Below are 18,352 nucleotides of genomic sequence, written 5' to 3'. Positions count from 1 at the left end.
ACCTCAGGATACGTACCCAAGGAGTGGCGCATGGTGACTGTGATCCCACTGCACAAGGGCGGTGCCCCCACCGACCCTGGAAATTACCATCCCATTAGCTTGACAAGCCTTATCTGCAAAGCCATGGAGAGGATCATAATGGAACTCATAAATAAAGACATAGGGAACTTGCAGATCTTGGATCCAACCCAGTTTGGCTTTGTCAAAGGCAGATCATGCCTTTTAAACTTGGTTGACTTTTTCGAAACAGTCACCAAGGCCATTGATGAGGGTAAGGCAGTCCATACAGCCTACCTCGACCTGGCAAAGGCCTTCGACACAATACCCCACTCAGGTATCATCGAAAAACTCATCAGCTTGAATGTAAACCCATACATCACAAGATGGGTTGCAAACTGGCTAAGTGACAGAACCCACAGGGTCAGAGTTGCTGGCGCCATGTCAGACTCAAAGCCGGTCACAAGTGGTGTACCACAGGGCTCAGTCCTGGGTCCACTCTTGTTCGGCATCTACTTTTCTGAAGTACAAGCAAACACAGGAGGGTTATGGCTGACAAAGTTTGCAGATGACTGCAAACTGGGCGCCATAGTCGAAAACGCATCTGACACAGATATCCTTCAGAAGGGCCTCACAGAAACAGATAACTGGTGCCAGAGCCATGACCTAAAGTTAAACGCCAAGAAATGCGTAGTCATACCCTTCGGGAAAAACAAGGTTACCCCTAGCTACCATATAGGTGGCAATCCACTGAGCACAGAAGAAGTTATCAGGGATCTGGGGACCCAGGTTGACAGTACCCTTTCGTTTGACACTCACATTGCTAAAGTAGTTAGGAAGACCTTCTACATTGCCCACCTGATCATGAAGGGATTCACATCTAGATCAAGGGAGGTCATCGTCCCCCTGTACTCATCACTCATTAGACCAATGATTGAGTACAATGCCCCATTCGGAATGTATCTGACCCGACACCTGCAGCAGCTGGAAAGGCCCCAAAAGTTCCTCACCAAAAGGATAAAGGGTCTCAAAAATATGTCTTATGCTGCCCGACTGAAAGAACTCCAGCTCTATTCAATCGCATACCGCTTGCTCAGAGGTGACCTGTGCCTAACATACAAGGCCATGTCAAACCCAGATTTGATTAATATGCTTCACCTCAAAAAATCTAGATCCCTCAGAACCACACGGGCGGGAGACTTAAACCTTGACACGGTTATTAATAGAACGTGCTGGTGGGACAGATTCATCACCCAGAGACTCCCTATGCTGTGGAACAAAATCCCGGTACATGTGAGGCAGAGCACCTCGCTGGCCTTGTTCAAGAGGAATCTTGACCAATGGATGGGAGATCGCAGATATACCCCAGGGATTACTTCAGTGTCACTGCTTGACAGAGGCACAGCAAAATAATAGGCATAGTTTTCTTCAAACTAAAAGGAGTGGTGAAAGCCACAAAACTATGGGCTAGGCTTATAAATGCCCCTGGGCAGATAGCCTAGTATGAACCTATGAACCTAACCTATGAACCAGTAGGGGAGATGTTTGCACATTTGATGTATTAAGGTTGTTATTAACAAAGAGAAAGGTTTCCACACCTCACAGCTGTCCAGATTTTCACAGAATGTTCATAGGTTTATAGGTTCATATGTGTGTACTAGGCTATTGGCCCTGGAGCCTTTACAAGCCTAGTCCATAGGATTACCATGGCATTGTGCCACCCAATCTTAGTTCCTAGTGCCTCTGTCGAGTAGAGCTACTGGAATGATCCCTGGGATGAATTTTCTATTTCACATCCACTCATCAAGATTTCTCTTGAAGAGGGCCAGTGAGGTGCTCTGTTTGACATGTATGGGAAGTCTATTCCATAGCATGGGCAGTCTCTGAGTTATGAACCTGTCTCTCCAACATGCTCTGTTGATTGTGGTAATGAGATTGAGGTCTCTGGAGTGTGTGGTGTGGAGGGATTGGGATTTTCTTTAGATGTAGCATTTCTAACAGAGCTGGGTCAGACATGGCTTTGTAAGTCAAACAGAGATCACCTCTAAATAGGTGACATGAGACATAGGACAGTTGGAGTTTTTTGAGTCTATCCATATATGGCAAGTGTTTAAGACCCAGGATCCTCTTTGTGAGGTACTTTTCCGGCCTCTCCAGTTGTTGCAGGTGTCTGGTGAGGTACACGCTAAATGGGGCATTGTACTTGATGATTGGCCTAATGAGGGAAGAGTAGAGGGAGACTATGACCTCTTTCTTCCTGGATGCAAAACCCTTAGTAATGAGATGTGCCACATAGAAGGACTTTCTGATCACAGTGGCAATGTGGTGGTCAAAACAGGTTGCTTTCAACCTGTGTTCCCAGATCTCTTAGAACACCTTCTGTGTTCAGTGGACTACCATGGATGGGGTAATTCATGGGAACTGAGTTTTTCCCAAAGGGGATGACGACACATTTTTTGGCATTAAGCTTAAGGCCAGGGTTCTGACACCAGTTGTTGGTCTCATTGAGGCCTTTCTGTAGAATGTCAACATCACTTGGGGAGTTAATAATGGCTTCCAACTTGCAATTGTCTGTGAACTTTGTCAGCCAGAGCCCCTTCATGTTGGACTGAACTTCTGAAAAGTAGATACCAAACAGGAGAGGACCCAGGACAGATCCTTGTAGGACTCCACTCATGACTAGTCAGCAGTCTGACTTGGAAACAGCTACTTTCACACTGTGGGTTCTATCTGTGAGCCAGTTTGCAACCCACCTAGTGATATAGGAGTTGATGCCTAGCTTAGTGGGTTTTTCTATGATTCCTGAGTGGGGAATGGTATCAAAGGCCTTGGCCAGATCAAGGTAGGCTGTATGAACCACCTTGCCTTCATCCACAGCTTTGGTGACTGACTCAAAGAAGTCAACCAAGTTGAGCAGGCATGATCCTTCACAAAACCAAACTGTGCTGTATCCAGAGTTTGGAGATTCCCTATATCCTTGTTTATCAGGTCCATGATGATGCGTTCCTTAGCTTTACATATCAGACTTGTTAGGCTAATGGGGCGATAGTTCCCAGGGTCTGTAGTTGCTCCTCCTTTGTGGAGAGGAATGACTGTAGCAGTGTGCCATTCAGTAGGGACAAAGCCTGAGGTGAGACTGTGATTGAACAGGATACACAGGTGAGGTGCCAGTTCACTCTGTGGTTCATGTAGAACACAGCCAAGGATATTGTCAGGTCCCATAGAAGCTGTATTCTTGGCCTTGGACAGTGTTGTTTTAACCTGGGCAGCAGTAATACTGGGTGCCTGGCAATCTACTGGTATTGTGATTGGTCCTTTGTGGGGTTAGAGGGGTAAAGTTGGCACTGAATCTGTCAGCCAGTATGTTGGTAATATCTGTTGGCTCGGTATAGGAGGTACCATTGTGCAGTAGCTCAGAGCAAATCCGGGTATTGCCATGGAGATTCTTTACATAACTATAGAAGGCCTTGTGGTTGTCTTTACTATCTGCTGCAATTCTGTTTTAGCTAGCTTTAGAGGATTTCATGAGGAATCTCAATTTTTTGTTGAGGCTGATAAGGGAGTTTTTCCAATCTTGGGACTTCACCTGTCCAGATTTTTGCCTCATATTTTTGGTCTGTTCCTATGTTTGGGAGGCTGCACTCTGCTGGGATAGATACTTGCTCTTTTGGGGGGGAGGGGGGGGGGGAGTTTGCACTGAACCTGTCTGCCAGGATATTGGCGATGTCTGTGGGTTCAGTGTATTTTTTGTCGTTTAGAATCAACTCAGAACAAGTCTGGGAGTTGCATCCCAGGTTCCTAAAATAACTGTAAAAAGCCTTATGATTGTCTTTAGTGTCCTGTGCAATTTTTCTCTCAAAGCTGGCCTTGGAGGATTTTATGAGGGATCATAATTTTTTGCTAGTACTGATCAGAGATGCCTTCCCTTTTACGGATTTTGCTCTATCATGTAGTAGCTTCCTCCTTCTGTTTTACAGTTTATTTATGGCTGGGGTCCACCAGACTGGATGTCTGCCTTTGGATGATTGGGTCTTGATTTTGTTTGGGATAGCATGATCCATGCATTCCTGGAGATGTCCGTAGAATGCGTTTATATAGGATTCTGCAGTTTGGGCCATAGTTTCCACTGGCCCTGGGGCCTTGAAGGATTCCACTTCGGTTTTGAGAAGTGTGGCATTCGCTTTTGAGAAGTTTTTCACTGTGGTTTTCTGGGCTGGGGGTGGGGTTGGGATGTGGATATCCAGTGAAATTAATTTATGGTCTGATCTTACCAATGAGGGATATACTTCTGGTATGCAGCATAGAGTCCCCATGTTGGTAATGATCAGGTCTAGTATGTTTTCCCCTCTTGTGGGAGTGGTGACTAGTTGTTCCATAGCATCTGAGTTTATAAATTCCAGGAACCTTTGGGCTAAGGTGCTGGGGCTTGAGTAATGCTCCCAGTCTATGTCTGGGTAGTTGAAGTCGCCCAATATAATGGTGTTTGGAGAGATCTTCATGTTCTCCAATGTTTTTAGGAAAGTCGAGTGGGATTCCTGACTTTGAGAGGGTGGTCTGTAGGATGCTATGAACTGAAAAGCAGTCTTGCCCACTGTCAGTTGCACATGGATGATCTCCGATACTTTGTGCAATGCCACTAACCTGGAGGTGTGGATATCCTTGATAAATATGGAAACTCCCCGTCCTTTTGTGGTTCGGTCCGGGTTTTGGGGCCGAAAAGCATGATATGAGGTATAACCTGGTAGTGCTGGGGTGCTCTCTGGAGCCTTGAACCAGGTTTCTGTCACTGCACAGCACAAATCGGGCTCAACTATGGTATTAGGAAAAACTGCTTATGTTGCTAACATATGATTCCTGTTAAGTATGAAAAGGGACTAATGAGGATTATATTCTCATTTATATGGGGCTGTAGACTGAATCCAGTCGAGAGAGGGATTCTATACATGGGAAAAAAGAGCAAGGAGGCGTGGCTTTAATAAACCCAGTAGTACATGTGTATCTTTAATTTTATATAAGGTATTAAAAGGAATTATGAAGGGAAATAAACAGCCTTGATGGAATTGATACACAGCATCAATACAAAGGATTGTGGGAAGGAATAAGAGTTAAAAACAAAGTAGTAAAAACATTGTGAATGACCAGATGAAAGCGTGCCAAAACAAAATTGTGTTATGGAAAATAAAAAAGAATAAAATAATATATGGGCAAAAAGGAAAGGAATGCTAAGCATCTCATTGCATTGGCCATGGAAAGATTTAGAAATGGATAAGAAAAATGCCACAATAATGAGATATAATAATTATTCAAAGATTAAAGAATGTATTTTTTATGGAGATTGTCTATTAGAAAATTGCCGGTTAAGGCAAATATGCCATACAAATAAAGTAAGATAGAATATTTTATAAATGCGGAGAGTTTGAGACCACTGAGCATATGTTTTTGAAATGTGAAAGAGTTAATAATTTGTGCAAAGAAATATGTAAAGAAAATAGGGTGAAAAGTTTGTTAAAATTTGAACAAATAAATATGGACATAATAGAATTTGGTTGTTATGATGCACATAAACAGGAAGAAGTGATGAAAATGGGGCAGAGGAATATTTTATACTTCGTGGACTATATGGAATGAGAGACTAAATTAAATTAAATACAATGCAAAATTGACTTTGACAAAGATTTTGGAAAAATAATGTTTTAGTTGAGTATAAGTGTGGGGATAATGCCTAAATAGAAGTTTATAATGTATGGAGACTTGTAAATATGTAAATAATATGTCCTGTATATATCAATAAAAACCCTGCTCTTTACATTAGGTGCTTTGGGATCTTTTACATCCACCTGAACTACTACCATCTCAAGCAGATGGGGGGTCAGTTTAACATCTGATCCAAAGGAGGGTACACTAAGGAGTGCAGCACCCCCTTATGCTACATTGAAGTGTCAGCTGTCAGTCTACCTGCTGCAGGAAAAGAGCCCCCAGCCTTCTGAAGCACAGGTGAGTGTGTTACCTGTTGCACCACTGACAACAGTATGGGGGGGGGGCAATATAATGTATGGGGTCATTAAAGGCATTGCCATTATTATTTATTGGCCTGTTAGTCTCTGTGTTGTACTACCACAAAATGCAGAAGTATTGCTAAGGCCATAAATGAGTGTGTCATACATGTCTTTGGCATGATAACCTAAATGAGAAAGTCAGGGTGCCATGTGACGCAATATCTCTGTCCTGGATATAAATGACAGCACCATGACACAAATGGCAATACAGCTGCTAATGCCATCAATGACTGTGCTTTGATGCCAGAAATAACATCACCATTAAGTGCAGCAGACAGTCTCCAGGAATGCTACAGATGTCATTGGCATGATGTCAGAAATGACAATCCTATACTATTGCGAGGTTACAAATTACTCTCAACAGAACAGGCCACTTCCTCACTCTGTATAAAGCAAACTGTCTCCTTATTGCCAGCCTGGCGTCCCTTTCCTCTTCATTCGTTTTGATTGTTACCCTAGACTTAGTTACAATTTCCATGTCATTTTCACTGGCCACTCTCTGGGATGTCAAGGAGCAGACCTCATTATTCTCAGGTGACTTACATTTGGCTCACTAATTACTGAGTGCGCCTTTTCCAAAGTGGATCCACCTCTGTAAAACTCTTTTCCAGACAGTGCTCGGAGTCTGGACAGTCGCAGAAATGTTCTGATATCATTTGTTTCTAACAATGCGAGATGCAGGATGAGTCAGAGATGGCTGTTTAGGTTGCAACTTCTGAATGCGCATGTGCTGTTTTGTACATGCATTATTACAGCCCTTTTACCTTCCTGCATTGGCTCCTGCATCTAGTTTAGTCTTTCGTATGGCAACAACATTCTTTAGTTTGCAACAGTTAAGATTTGCTCAATTATTTTATTAATCTGTTTATTTAACATTTGTTAACTTGGTAAGTGGGTTGGTCCAAGGACCCTTTTCAGCCATGACCTGGACCCAATAGGCAAATACATAGACATACAACATAGTTCAAAAAATCAAAGTAAATACAACCTTTTTGCAATGGTCTGTAACAGTTCAACTCACATAATAAAGCAATGTATGTTTCTGTATTCATTTGCATTTGAGTATTTTAATTCTGCTATTGTGAATGTCTTATGAGCAGTTGCATTAGTTTTCTACTGTATCTGTCTTTTGCCTTCTGAAAAAGGGTCAAAGGCCAGTCCACCTAATAGGTTAACAAACAATAAACAAGTAAATAATAAATGTCAATGTTGTTGTTGATGCAGTAAATATCTGCATAAAGGGTTGGGAGTTGACATAATGGTTAAGGTGTTTATTTTACAGATAGAAGGTACAGAGTTTGATTCTTACCTTTGAAAGGAAATTGGCTAGGCTTAAAATGGCCAACAAGGCCTGTTATCCCAGTACTTAGCATAAACCTATGACACTGCCATTACTGAGATCGTAAATAATTGTATTGTAGTACCTTAAACAGTAATTCTGTTAGTGAAATATCCAGTGTTAAAATGAAAGTGCAGTCATGTTGCAGAATAACTCTCCCCTACAAGAAGGATCTTATGTGGAGATTTGGTCCACTGTCTTTCTGACAAACATGTACCAACCAGTGTAAATGCATAAATTACACGGAACCTCTTCTCTTGGACAAATATAAAATAGATGACATTTTAACATGTTGAGCACTTTCTTACATAAATTCTTTGTTCATTGTTGGGCAAGGTTTCATAAATGTTCCCATTGTAGAAATCAGCAACATATATTTTTGACTGAATTCACTGCAGCACATTTTTTCAGTTTGATTTTAGCATTGGTTTGTATGTACATGAATGGCAATGGATACTTGCATACCACTCACTCACGTTACGTGGTGATGGCTTGGAGGGTGAGTTTGTGAGATCAAGCACCAATGGTGTACGGGTTGTAGAAGAACATTGAAATGGAGCTTCCATTTTGTTAAGTTATATTTTAGTTACAGAAAATAACCATATATGGTGGTAAGTTAGTAAAAGTAAAATACTTCAGTATTAAGCATAATAACTAGAAAACTTAATTTCTGAGACATCTGTAAAAAGGTCTGTACTCTTTTAAGTATAGCAGTTTATGTAAACTGTGTCTAAAAACAGTGGCTACAAAGTTAGCCAAGTTGATGTTGATGTGAAATCTTAGATTGGGGGGAGATAATACACTTACAGGAAATGTTGCTTTTTCACCTGTTTCTGCACATCACACAAGCATTTACTCTCCAAGTAATCCGGAGGCTTCACCCTTGAGTTTTCTATACTGTATGAGAATGAAAACAGCTTCTTTTTAAAATCCACATTGCTCGAGTAAGTGAATTGTAGCTAAAGTGGTTAGTTTTTGCTTTCCAGACTAGAAATTCTGGTAGGTGCCTTAATGGTTTCAAGCATATATGCCTGGTTTAAATGTCTTTCAGTTCTGGCCTTACCCTCAAGCCTCATTTGCCTTCTCATCTGTTACTGGTGGCCCTGTGCATGATAAATTCTACAACAGTGTCTCCTCATCATGATGTCATAAGAAGCTGCCAGTTGAAGAAGAAGTTCCATGACCTATGATCAGCTGGGTATTGTAGCTAGATTTTGTTTAACAGCCCTTCAGCATCCATAGCCCTAACCTTTCTTTGGCAAACTCCAAGCCTTTCTGAACTCCTTTGATGATTTTACTATAATGAGGTTTCAGGTAATGCATTCCAGGTGCCAATGCCCTCTATGTGAAGTAATGTTTCATTACGTCTACCATGAGCCATCTCCCTTGCAACATTTGACAGTGGTTACATTTGTCCCTTTGTCCTACTTCAATGCCGCTCCTCCTACTTGCTCTATACTAATACAGTACAGCCGTAACCCCCTTTTTTCTTTCTTCTAATGTATACATGCCCAAAGCAATGAAATCTCCTCTCCTATCCACAGTTGCTATGTTAACTTCATCATTTTGGTAACTATGCATTGCCCATTTTCTGCTAAGTTATCTCCTTTCCTCATTATGGTCACAAGAACTGGTTGCACTGGTCCAGATGCAGCCTTACAAGACCCTGTGTCATAGGAGAATGACCTAATCACCCATAGAACATTCCACAAGCTTTTCACACCGGCACTGTGTTTCATGATGCAGGGGTGACTCTGGCCCTCATATACTTTTTCTCTTCTCACCTGTTAAGGCTTTAGCCTCATAAAGCATGAATGATTTATATGGATTCCTTTTGTCAAGTTCATTATTTGAAACTCAACCTACTTAGAAGCTAACTCTTAAATTCTCTAGTCCTTAAACTGGATAAAACAGGATTACATGATTTTCAGTTACTTTTTCTGCAGAAATTTACTGCTTGTAATTTTACAGCCTGTAGTTTAAATAGCTAATGTTACACTTTGGTTAAATTATCAGTGTCAGTTTTTAAGAATTCATGCCCCATGATGTCAAAAACCACTTCTTATTGCAGATATAGTTGCTAATTATGACAGAATGCCATTGTGATATAATTATGATAGAACTATTAGGTTTCAGCTGCTTCTTTCTGTGCTTTTATCCATAGTTTGTTCCATTCCGAGACTACATCGATCGTACAGGAAATCATGTGCTGAGCATGGCCCGGTTGGCAAAAGATGTGCTGGCTGAAATTCCAGATCAGTTTATCTCGTACATGAAATCACGTGGCATCAAGCCACACCCAGCACCTCCTCCATATACACCCCCAGGCCATGCTGTGCACACGCAAATCTAATGAGCAGCAGGTCGGGCTCAGGATTTGAACCAGAGGAGCAAATATGACATATGACTTCCTGTTGTGTCAGTCTTTTACCTTCTGAGATGGATCCCAGAAATATGAGAGCTTCCAGTGAGATTTGTAAACCATCTTCTGACCATCCTGAGAATCTAATAAACTCTCTAGGCTCTGATGACCAGAACATTGCAAAAATGGAAGAGATACATGTAAAACTATAATATATCGGCAACTATAGAGGGGCAAAATGAGAAAGTGGAGGACAGAGGAGTTGGCCATTTTCTTTGTGTGTCTGGAACTTTCTATATGGCTAATCAATGTGACTGGTAAAGAATGTTCTTGAATTACAAGTATTTTTTTCCTCAGTAGGGGAAGTGCAGTCATTGACTTGACCAGCTATTTCTTTTGGTGATGTATGTAGATACCTTTTCCAAATGGCTTATTTCACAGTCAATATATAATATATATATATTTATATTTATAGCATTTTAACTATTTATACTGTTTACAGTGTGATTAAGGTTAAAAGAAATAGTTCTGCACCTTTGTCCTACTGGTCTTTTTTCATGAATAAATTAAACAAAACAAACCCCAAAAACACACAATCCTGAAGTATCCTGTTAAAGAATTCAGCCTGCCAGTTAACTGTGGTGTTTCCAGTCAACAAGAATACATTACATTTTTGAGAAGTAAGCCAATGCACAAAATGGAGGACAATGCTGAATGTGCATCATACCAGAAAATGTTTGATTCACTTGCCTGCTTTTACAAGTCATTATTAATTTTAACATTAAACTTCAGTGGGACCAGATCATGCCTGCTTGTCTGCTATCTCTTGCTGCTTGTTTTGCAGCAATGCTGTTCTATTTCAATATTCTTTTCTGGAAAACAACTTGGAGACTCTATATTGGGATTTCTTTAGACTTATGGCACACTATAGTTTGCAAGATGGGTTCAAACTACTTTGTGTATGCAAAACAGCATAACGATTTAATTTGCAAGTTTGATTTATTAAAACATTAACAGGGATCATAGAGTGGCCAGACGAGGTCACTGTTCATTTTTGGTGGTGTCATGTTTACACAGACTTCAAAAGCAAATCTGCAATGCAAAATTAAAATAAAGGTTAATTAAAGCATAATATTTTAAAATGACTTTGTAAATCATCTCAAGTATAAAATTGTTAGTACATTAGAGGGACTGAAGCACAATGAAAACTGGTTGTGAACAAATTGTTTTCAGGCTAATGGCCCCGGTTGTGGATCTCAGCGCCACGGTATGTAAAAAATACATTTTAGGCTCCATGAAACTTGCATCTTGTGTTTCTACAGAATGTGTTTTGCAAATGCTGTGCATGCTGAACACATTTGCATAACCGTTATCTAAAGGTTATATCAGTTAAGGTAACATACTTCAGAGACTGGCAGTTTGCAGCATTATCAAAAAGAAAACAAAAATAATTTCGAAATCTTAGTACTAGTCTGCAAAGTTCCTCTAACAAGATGTCTGATATACACCACAGAAACTGTTGATCAAGTACTTTATACATAGTTATTATGTAAATTATGGGCTATTCCTCTTAAAATTTATACTGCAGTTTTAATCTTCTGATAACATGCACTACATTTTTATAAATTACACCAAATATTCCTTGCTTTCAGAAAAATAAAATGTGCATGTTATCACCATTAGAAGATGCATTACCTTCCTACTCACATATCAGGAGTCCATATTTTGTGTTGAACATTGTCAAGCTACACAAAAGTCATTGTTTCTGTATTATTATTAATATAAAAAGGTAAATTATATCAACCAGAATTGAGCAGTTTGTGACATTAGCATCATTTGACACGATATATCATATCATATATCATGACATCATATATCATACATCATAATGATATTAGCATCAGTTAACATCAGTTTGTGACATTAGCATAATTTGACATGGTATATCATATCATATATATATCATGACATCATATATCCTACATCATAATGATATTAGGATCAGTTAACATCAGTTTGTGATATTAGCATTATTTGGCATGATATATCGTATCATATATCATGACACCATATATCATACATCATAATGATATTAGCATCAGTTAACATCGTTTGTGACATTAGCATCATTTGACACGATATATCATACATCATAATCTTATTAGCATCAGTTTGTGACATTAGCATCATTTGACACAATATATCATATCATATATCATACATCATAATGATATTAGCATCAGATTGTGATATTAGCATAATTTGACACGATATATTGTATCATATATCATGACATCATATATCATACATCATAATGATATTAGCATCGGTTAACATCAGTTTGTGACGTTATCATCATTTGACATGGTAGTGGTGCTGTGGTAGCATTGTCGCCTCACAGCAAGACTTTGTCCCGTTCGATTCTCAGCTGGAGCGTCTTCTGTGGGGAGACATGCGTGAATGGGCATGCCTTCGTTGAAGGTTGTACGTCAGGGCTGGTAACTCAGCATGTAAAAATCCACTACCAAATATTAGCGGACCGGAGTTCTGCTGTGGCGGCCCTTAACCGGGATAAGCCAAAAGACACAACATCATATCATATATCATGACATCATATGTCATACATCATAAGGATATTAGCATCAGTTTGTAACATTAGCATCATCCTCATGTTCATTCATGGTTAATAACCTGTTGTGCTGTACCCAGTTACTTCATGCTCATGAGATCCAAACCTCCCAAGAAACCAGAAACACTGGCAGACTCTGACAGGTATTCCATGTAGCTCTTTGCTCAGAAATCACAGCCAAAAAAAAAAAATAGGGGAAAAGGCACAGTCAGGGGCAATTCTTAAATAATGCTCTAATTCACATAGAAAACTAATAAAACAACATATTTTGCACCAACATAAAGAACAGGAAAAATGAAACACTAACATCTGGCATTGATGACTGATTTTATTTCTCACTGGTTTACCAAAAACTCAAAAAAAGTGAGAGAGGGGCCAGAGTACAAGGAAGAATCGAGGGTGTTTTGTGAAATTGGGGACATTTGAGATTTGTTGTGTTCAACACGTTAACGATTGAGAAACTGACTGTGGGTTTTAGAATGGATGCAGAGAAGCAGAATTCAAGCCATAAGCATTTTCATTCCTACCCCTTCATAGATTCCTGACAAGCTATTTGGCCTTACTTCACAATCCATTGCACATCAAAACATTGCATATCACAAATTAATTTCAGTAAGCGACTGGAAAAATTCTTGTCCAGGATCCTGCATAAAATTTGGCTGCAGTATCTCATCCGACGTTTTCACAAAGGCATCTCAATGAGTGGAGGAGTTGCTTGTCTTGGACAGATTTGTCATGCAAATTCTGCATTACCAGGCCACACCTAAAGGCCTGCCTGAGATACTCGCATGTGTCACGTGACCAGAGTTATTTTCTGATAATGCTGTCCATCTAGTCAGGGTCCCATATTTAAAAGGCACAGTCTACTGTCCAGTGTTTTTAAGAATCATAATGTATCCATGAATTTAGTACAGAATAATACAACAAACAAGCTAAACTAGCTCAACTACCCTGCATAGCAGCAAAAAGCCACACCTGAGGTAGTAACAAACAGCACTGCGATTACAGTATCTCAACACAAGTTCATCATACAGCACAACTCTTCAGGCAAATCTCCAGCACAAGGGAATGTCTGATAGCACATGATGTGATGTTGCACAATAATAACATCACGGTGAAAATAAACAGGAGTATGAATACAGACCTGCCACAAGGTTCTCCTAATCAAAGAAACAGATGAAACAGACCATGTTAAGGTTAGATCACATCTGCTGGAATTTCTTGATAAGGTGGAAAACATTTTTCTGAGGATTTACAAAATAAGAGAGAAGATTGTATGAAGCAATAACATTTTTTATTTTGAGTTGTACATATAATCTTAGCCAAATGTTAAAAAAACACCCAAATGGATGTAAGACATATCAGTGTTTTCCTTTTGCATCAGTGATACTTAATGTGGGAATGCCAAGAAGAATATTTTATCAGTCACAGCTCGCTTCTGGAAATTTCTGTTCCTTATATTTTTGGTATAGAAATGACCAAACTGGTTGCACAGATTTGCATGAGTGGAAAATGTGAAATGCATCAGCTGTAAAGTTATTACCACAAGTTGTACATATAGGCGAGTCAGTTTTGTAATTGAAACTAAACTATGGGGAATCATGCAGGTATTATGAGGCAGCATAATTTGCTGCTAAATGAATTTAAAAAAGGGCAGTGCTTTCTACGCAATAAACCATGTCAGCTCCCATTCTGAGGAAAGGATTGCCTCTCTTAATAGGGAGGTTCACTAACTCAAGAAATGTGTCTGAAAGCTATTGTTCTCAAAAAGAGTTACTTAAAAAGGAGTATAGTGTTTCTTGTTATGAAACTTTGGCCACAAAGAGATCGACTTAGCATTATTATTGTTTATAACAGCAAGTGGGGGAAAAGTGAATTCCAACGATTTTAATTGGTTTCCTCTATGGAATTGTAGTAAACTAAAGGTACCAAAGTTTAGTTAAAGCTGAAAATGGAGCTAACATATTGTCTGTATGTAGATCTTCTAGAAGTTTATCTTTTATTGCAGGAATTTTTTGAGGTTTTGTGACACTAGGATTTATAGTATTGCTTGGGTTGTTCTCGATGGGCAGGAACAAAATCAACTCTTTTTAAGTATTAACTTCTTCGTAAGATTATGACATCAAGTATCAGAAGTGTAATATACAAAGAAAGTTTACTAAAGGTACTTACATTTTTATCAAAAAAATATATGATAGTTGCTAATTATTGATCCAAACAGCTAAAGCCATTGAGGGGTGCTTTCAGGACAGCATGTGAAATGTTCAGAAATAAAAATAAGCTTAAGCAGTCTTGATGTCAAGTCGAAATGAGGAATGTTTCCTGCATCAGTGTGGTTAGACCAGTGATCTACCATGGAATCCCTGCTTCTTTAACGATTGGCTCCATCTGCTTTAAAGGAGGCTGTGGTTACACCACACACACACACACACACACACACACATATATATAGATAGACGTATAAATATGGAACACAAAGTGAATAATATAAAAAAAGAATGTTTTCATATAACTTTTTTGCCATTTACGTGAGCTGCCTCCATTCCTGCTTTACTTTCATCACCTGAACTAGAGCACTTAAGCTAAGAGTTGCCTGCTTCATGCAGCATTGTCTGCAGTGAGTGCTCTAACAAACTTAGCTGGGGCAGAATAGCTTGATTATCTCTGCATCATGAATGAATTATTATTAACAGGGTGAGGAGTTCTGGTCATTCATGAAGCAAACATGTTGTCTAAAGCTGACATCAAAATACTCATTGGCCATTTCTGATAATGATCAGTAAGTGAAGATATCGGGGTGTCCTTTGAAACTCAAGATATAACTGATAAACACTAGAATACTTTGTGTCTCCAAGGATGGTCACAAGCTGGCTTTTTGGAAAACCTTCTCTTCTATCTTTTGTTAAAAAAATCTACTCGCTTAATGGTAGTTTCCAAAGTCATCAAAGTCGCATTGCCTGTTTTCCTTCTTTTCCTTAAATCCATCCCTTCTGCTTAGACTTTCAGTTTTTCTGGGAGATGCAAAATGAATCCTGTCAAGTAGGTGATCTTATACAACACTCAGCTTGGGTTTGTTTACTCCATCCTGGTGGTTTTCTACACTCCATATTGTTTCACTGAATCCTTAGTTGTATCTTAGATCAGTCCACTTGTTTGGATCTCTTGTTACATAATGGTCACTCTAGGTATTCTGATAGCGGTTTCAGTTTTAAAAAGACCGTGAGGTCACCTTCTGTGGAACTAAGAGGAATTCAAACAAGATTACTATTTTTGAAGAATTTCCTTTGTTTTCCCTCCCCTCTTCAGGATGGTTATGGCACAAGCAGTTGAAGCCTGTGAGTTCATAGGTTACGTTGTGCTTCAGTCCCTCATAGAAGTAAAACCTGTAGTTTAAGTGAGACCTTACAGAAAATGGGGCTGTTTATCCTAGTCGGGCTACTGTACATAAGCTGTACACAATATCAAATGAATTAAAGCAACAGCATTTGTTAGTGACTTAATTTTTTTTCTTTTCCTACATTAATTAGTTTAATATAGTACAGCCTGTGCCAACATACAAAGAAACAATTGTATCTTTACAAAATGTTGGCAGCTTCATCATTATGGACTGCACTCTGAAACACACATTCAGTTCCCTGCTAAACCACAGCTTCATTTTATTAGCTGCAGCCCAACTGTAATAATGAATTATTCATTTTAAAAGCTAAAATAATGTCCTGAAAGTCAGACTACACTGGATATGAATCTTCAGTTGATAAAATTGTGTTTTGTCAAGTGATTTGACAGTAATGATATTTTAGGCCTGGTAACAAATGCTGCTGTTTTACTGTATTTGAAGCCATCAGTGGTAAATAAAATAAAACAACCTAATATATAACAATATGCTGTGCCAGTACCTGTATGTTACCGGTCTAATGTCAGGCAGTATGCATGCTAGTGCCAAATAGAAAACATTATATACAGATGCATTTTGTTTTTGTACCCGTTCCGAAACAAAAAAAAGGAAAAAAAAAGAATTGTGTTTACAAACCAGTGGACTTGTTTATATTCTTGAACCTGTGTACAGCCAACCAGCATGTTGGTGTGGATGTTTTTTCTTCCTGTGTAGTCTCGCAGAATGTTCTTGCATGGTGACTTTTTAAAGCAGACACTGTTTCAGTGTTGTTCGTCATAAGTCAAATGTGAACAAACAAGTTTGTATTGGATCGCCTTAAAGTTATTAAAAAGACTTATTTTACAAAAAAAAAATGAGTTTCTTATTCTGAGGTGAATGCAACTTAGAAGGAATGTAAGGTTATCCAGATCATACTGAATGGTCGATTCTAAACTTGGTGTCTGTTACTTAATAAAAAACTTCCAAATGATATCATGTTAAAAAAAGTTCCAAATGCTATCATGTTAAAAAAAGTTCCAGCTTTATATCATGTTATGTTATATTATGTTGTATGGCAATTACAAGTATATATTTGGTGATAGCACTCATGTTCTGTGCTCAAGTTACAGGGACAAAGCCAAAAATAATAAGACACAGAGGTCCAAAATCAGGGATCTTGTACCAACATACATTTCCTAAAGAATAACTACGAACCTTTAAAGTCTAGCATTACTGATTGGTTCTAATCCCATGATTTACCAGAAAATGTAACATTTTACGACAGAGGGGGAAAAATATCAGGGAAATCAGGGATGTTCAGTAAAATCATTGCTAGGGAAATCAGGGATGTTCAGTAAAATCATTGCTAGGGAAATCAGGGATGTTCAGTAAAATCATTGCTAGGGAAATCAGGGATGTTCAGTAAAATCATTGCTAGGGAAATCAGGGATGTTCAGTAAAATCATTGCTAGTCGATAGCTGTGATTTTGGCCAGTATTTGCACTCACGTTGTATAGAATGCAGTACATTGTTGTATGTGAAGGAGCCACAAGCAGGCACGTTGTAGGTGAAGGAGCCACAAACAGGCATGTTGCAAGTGAAGGAGCCACAAACAGGCGTGTTGCAAGTGAAGGACCCACAAACAGGCACATTGTATGTGAAGGAGCCGTAAACAGACACGTTGTATGTGAAGGACTGCAAACAGGCATGTTATATGTGAAGGACTACAAACAGTCACATTGTATGTGAAGGAGCCACAAACAGGCACATAGTATGTGAAGTAGCCACAGACAGACACACAAACAGGCACATTGTATGTGAAGGAGCTGCAAAGGCACATTGTATGTGAAGGGGCCACAAACAGGCACGTTGCATGTGAAGGAGCCACAAACAGACACGTATGTGAAAAAGCCGCAAACAGGCACGTTGTATGTGAAGCAGCTGCAGACAGGCACGTATGTGAAGGAGCTGCAGGCAGGCATGTTGTACGTGAAGGAGACGCAGACAGGCACATTATATGTGAAAGGGCCACAAACAGGCACATTGTATGAGAAGGAACCACAAACAGGCACGTATGTGAAAGAGCCACAAACAGGCACTTAGCGAGTCATAGTATCTGCTAACTCAACTGAGCAGACAGGATCAATTGGGAATAGGTTTTGCACAATCCCACATTCAGGCATTACCAATAAACTTAGCAAACTGAATGTAAACCCCTTTATTGTAAGATGGGTTGCCAATTGACTTACAAACTGGGCACACTATCAAAGTGGGCGACTCCACATCAACCAGCAGACCTGTTACCAGCGGGGTGCCAGAGGGCTGAGTGCTGGGCCCTCTACTGTTTGGTATATACTTCTCAGAAGTTCAGGTCAAAACTAAGGGGTTGTGGCTAACCAAGTTTGCAGGCGACTGCAAACTGAATGCAATTATTGAATCTCTTTATAATGTCAGTATACTCCAGGAGGATCTTACGCAGACCAACGACTGGTGTCTTAGACACGGTCTAAAACTGAATGCAAAGAAATGCATCACTATTCCCTTCAGCAAAAACAAACAATATTATCAAATCAACAACCATACCCTAAGTACCCAT

At 39.4% G+C, this 18,352-nt stretch overlaps 1 protein-coding gene across 1 annotated transcript in view; it reads left to right on the top strand.

Moving 5' to 3' along the window:
- The window catches only part of LOC122806230 (copine-8-like), a 4,689,459-nt gene extending 4,677,279 nt beyond the window's left edge, over positions 1 to 12,180 (top strand). Inside the window, exon 21 of the mRNA XM_044076480.1 lies at positions 9,557 to 12,180. Within this exon, the coding sequence (XP_043932415.1) occupies positions 9,557 to 9,745 (189 nt within the window). The 3' untranslated portion in view covers positions 9,746 to 12,180. The remainder of the gene's footprint in view (positions 1 to 9,556) is intronic.
- Positions 12,181 to 18,352: the final 6,172 nt, after the last annotated feature.

Source organism: Protopterus annectens, chromosome 7.part0, assembly GCF_019279795.1.
Source record: "Protopterus annectens isolate FY-2018-M chromosome 7.part0, PAN1.0, whole genome shotgun sequence".
Lineage (NCBI taxonomy): Eukaryota > Metazoa > Chordata > Ceratodontiformes > Protopteridae > Protopterus > Protopterus annectens.
The sequence above is the reverse complement of the archived record's forward strand: the minus strand, read 5'-3'. Positions and strand labels throughout refer to the sequence as shown.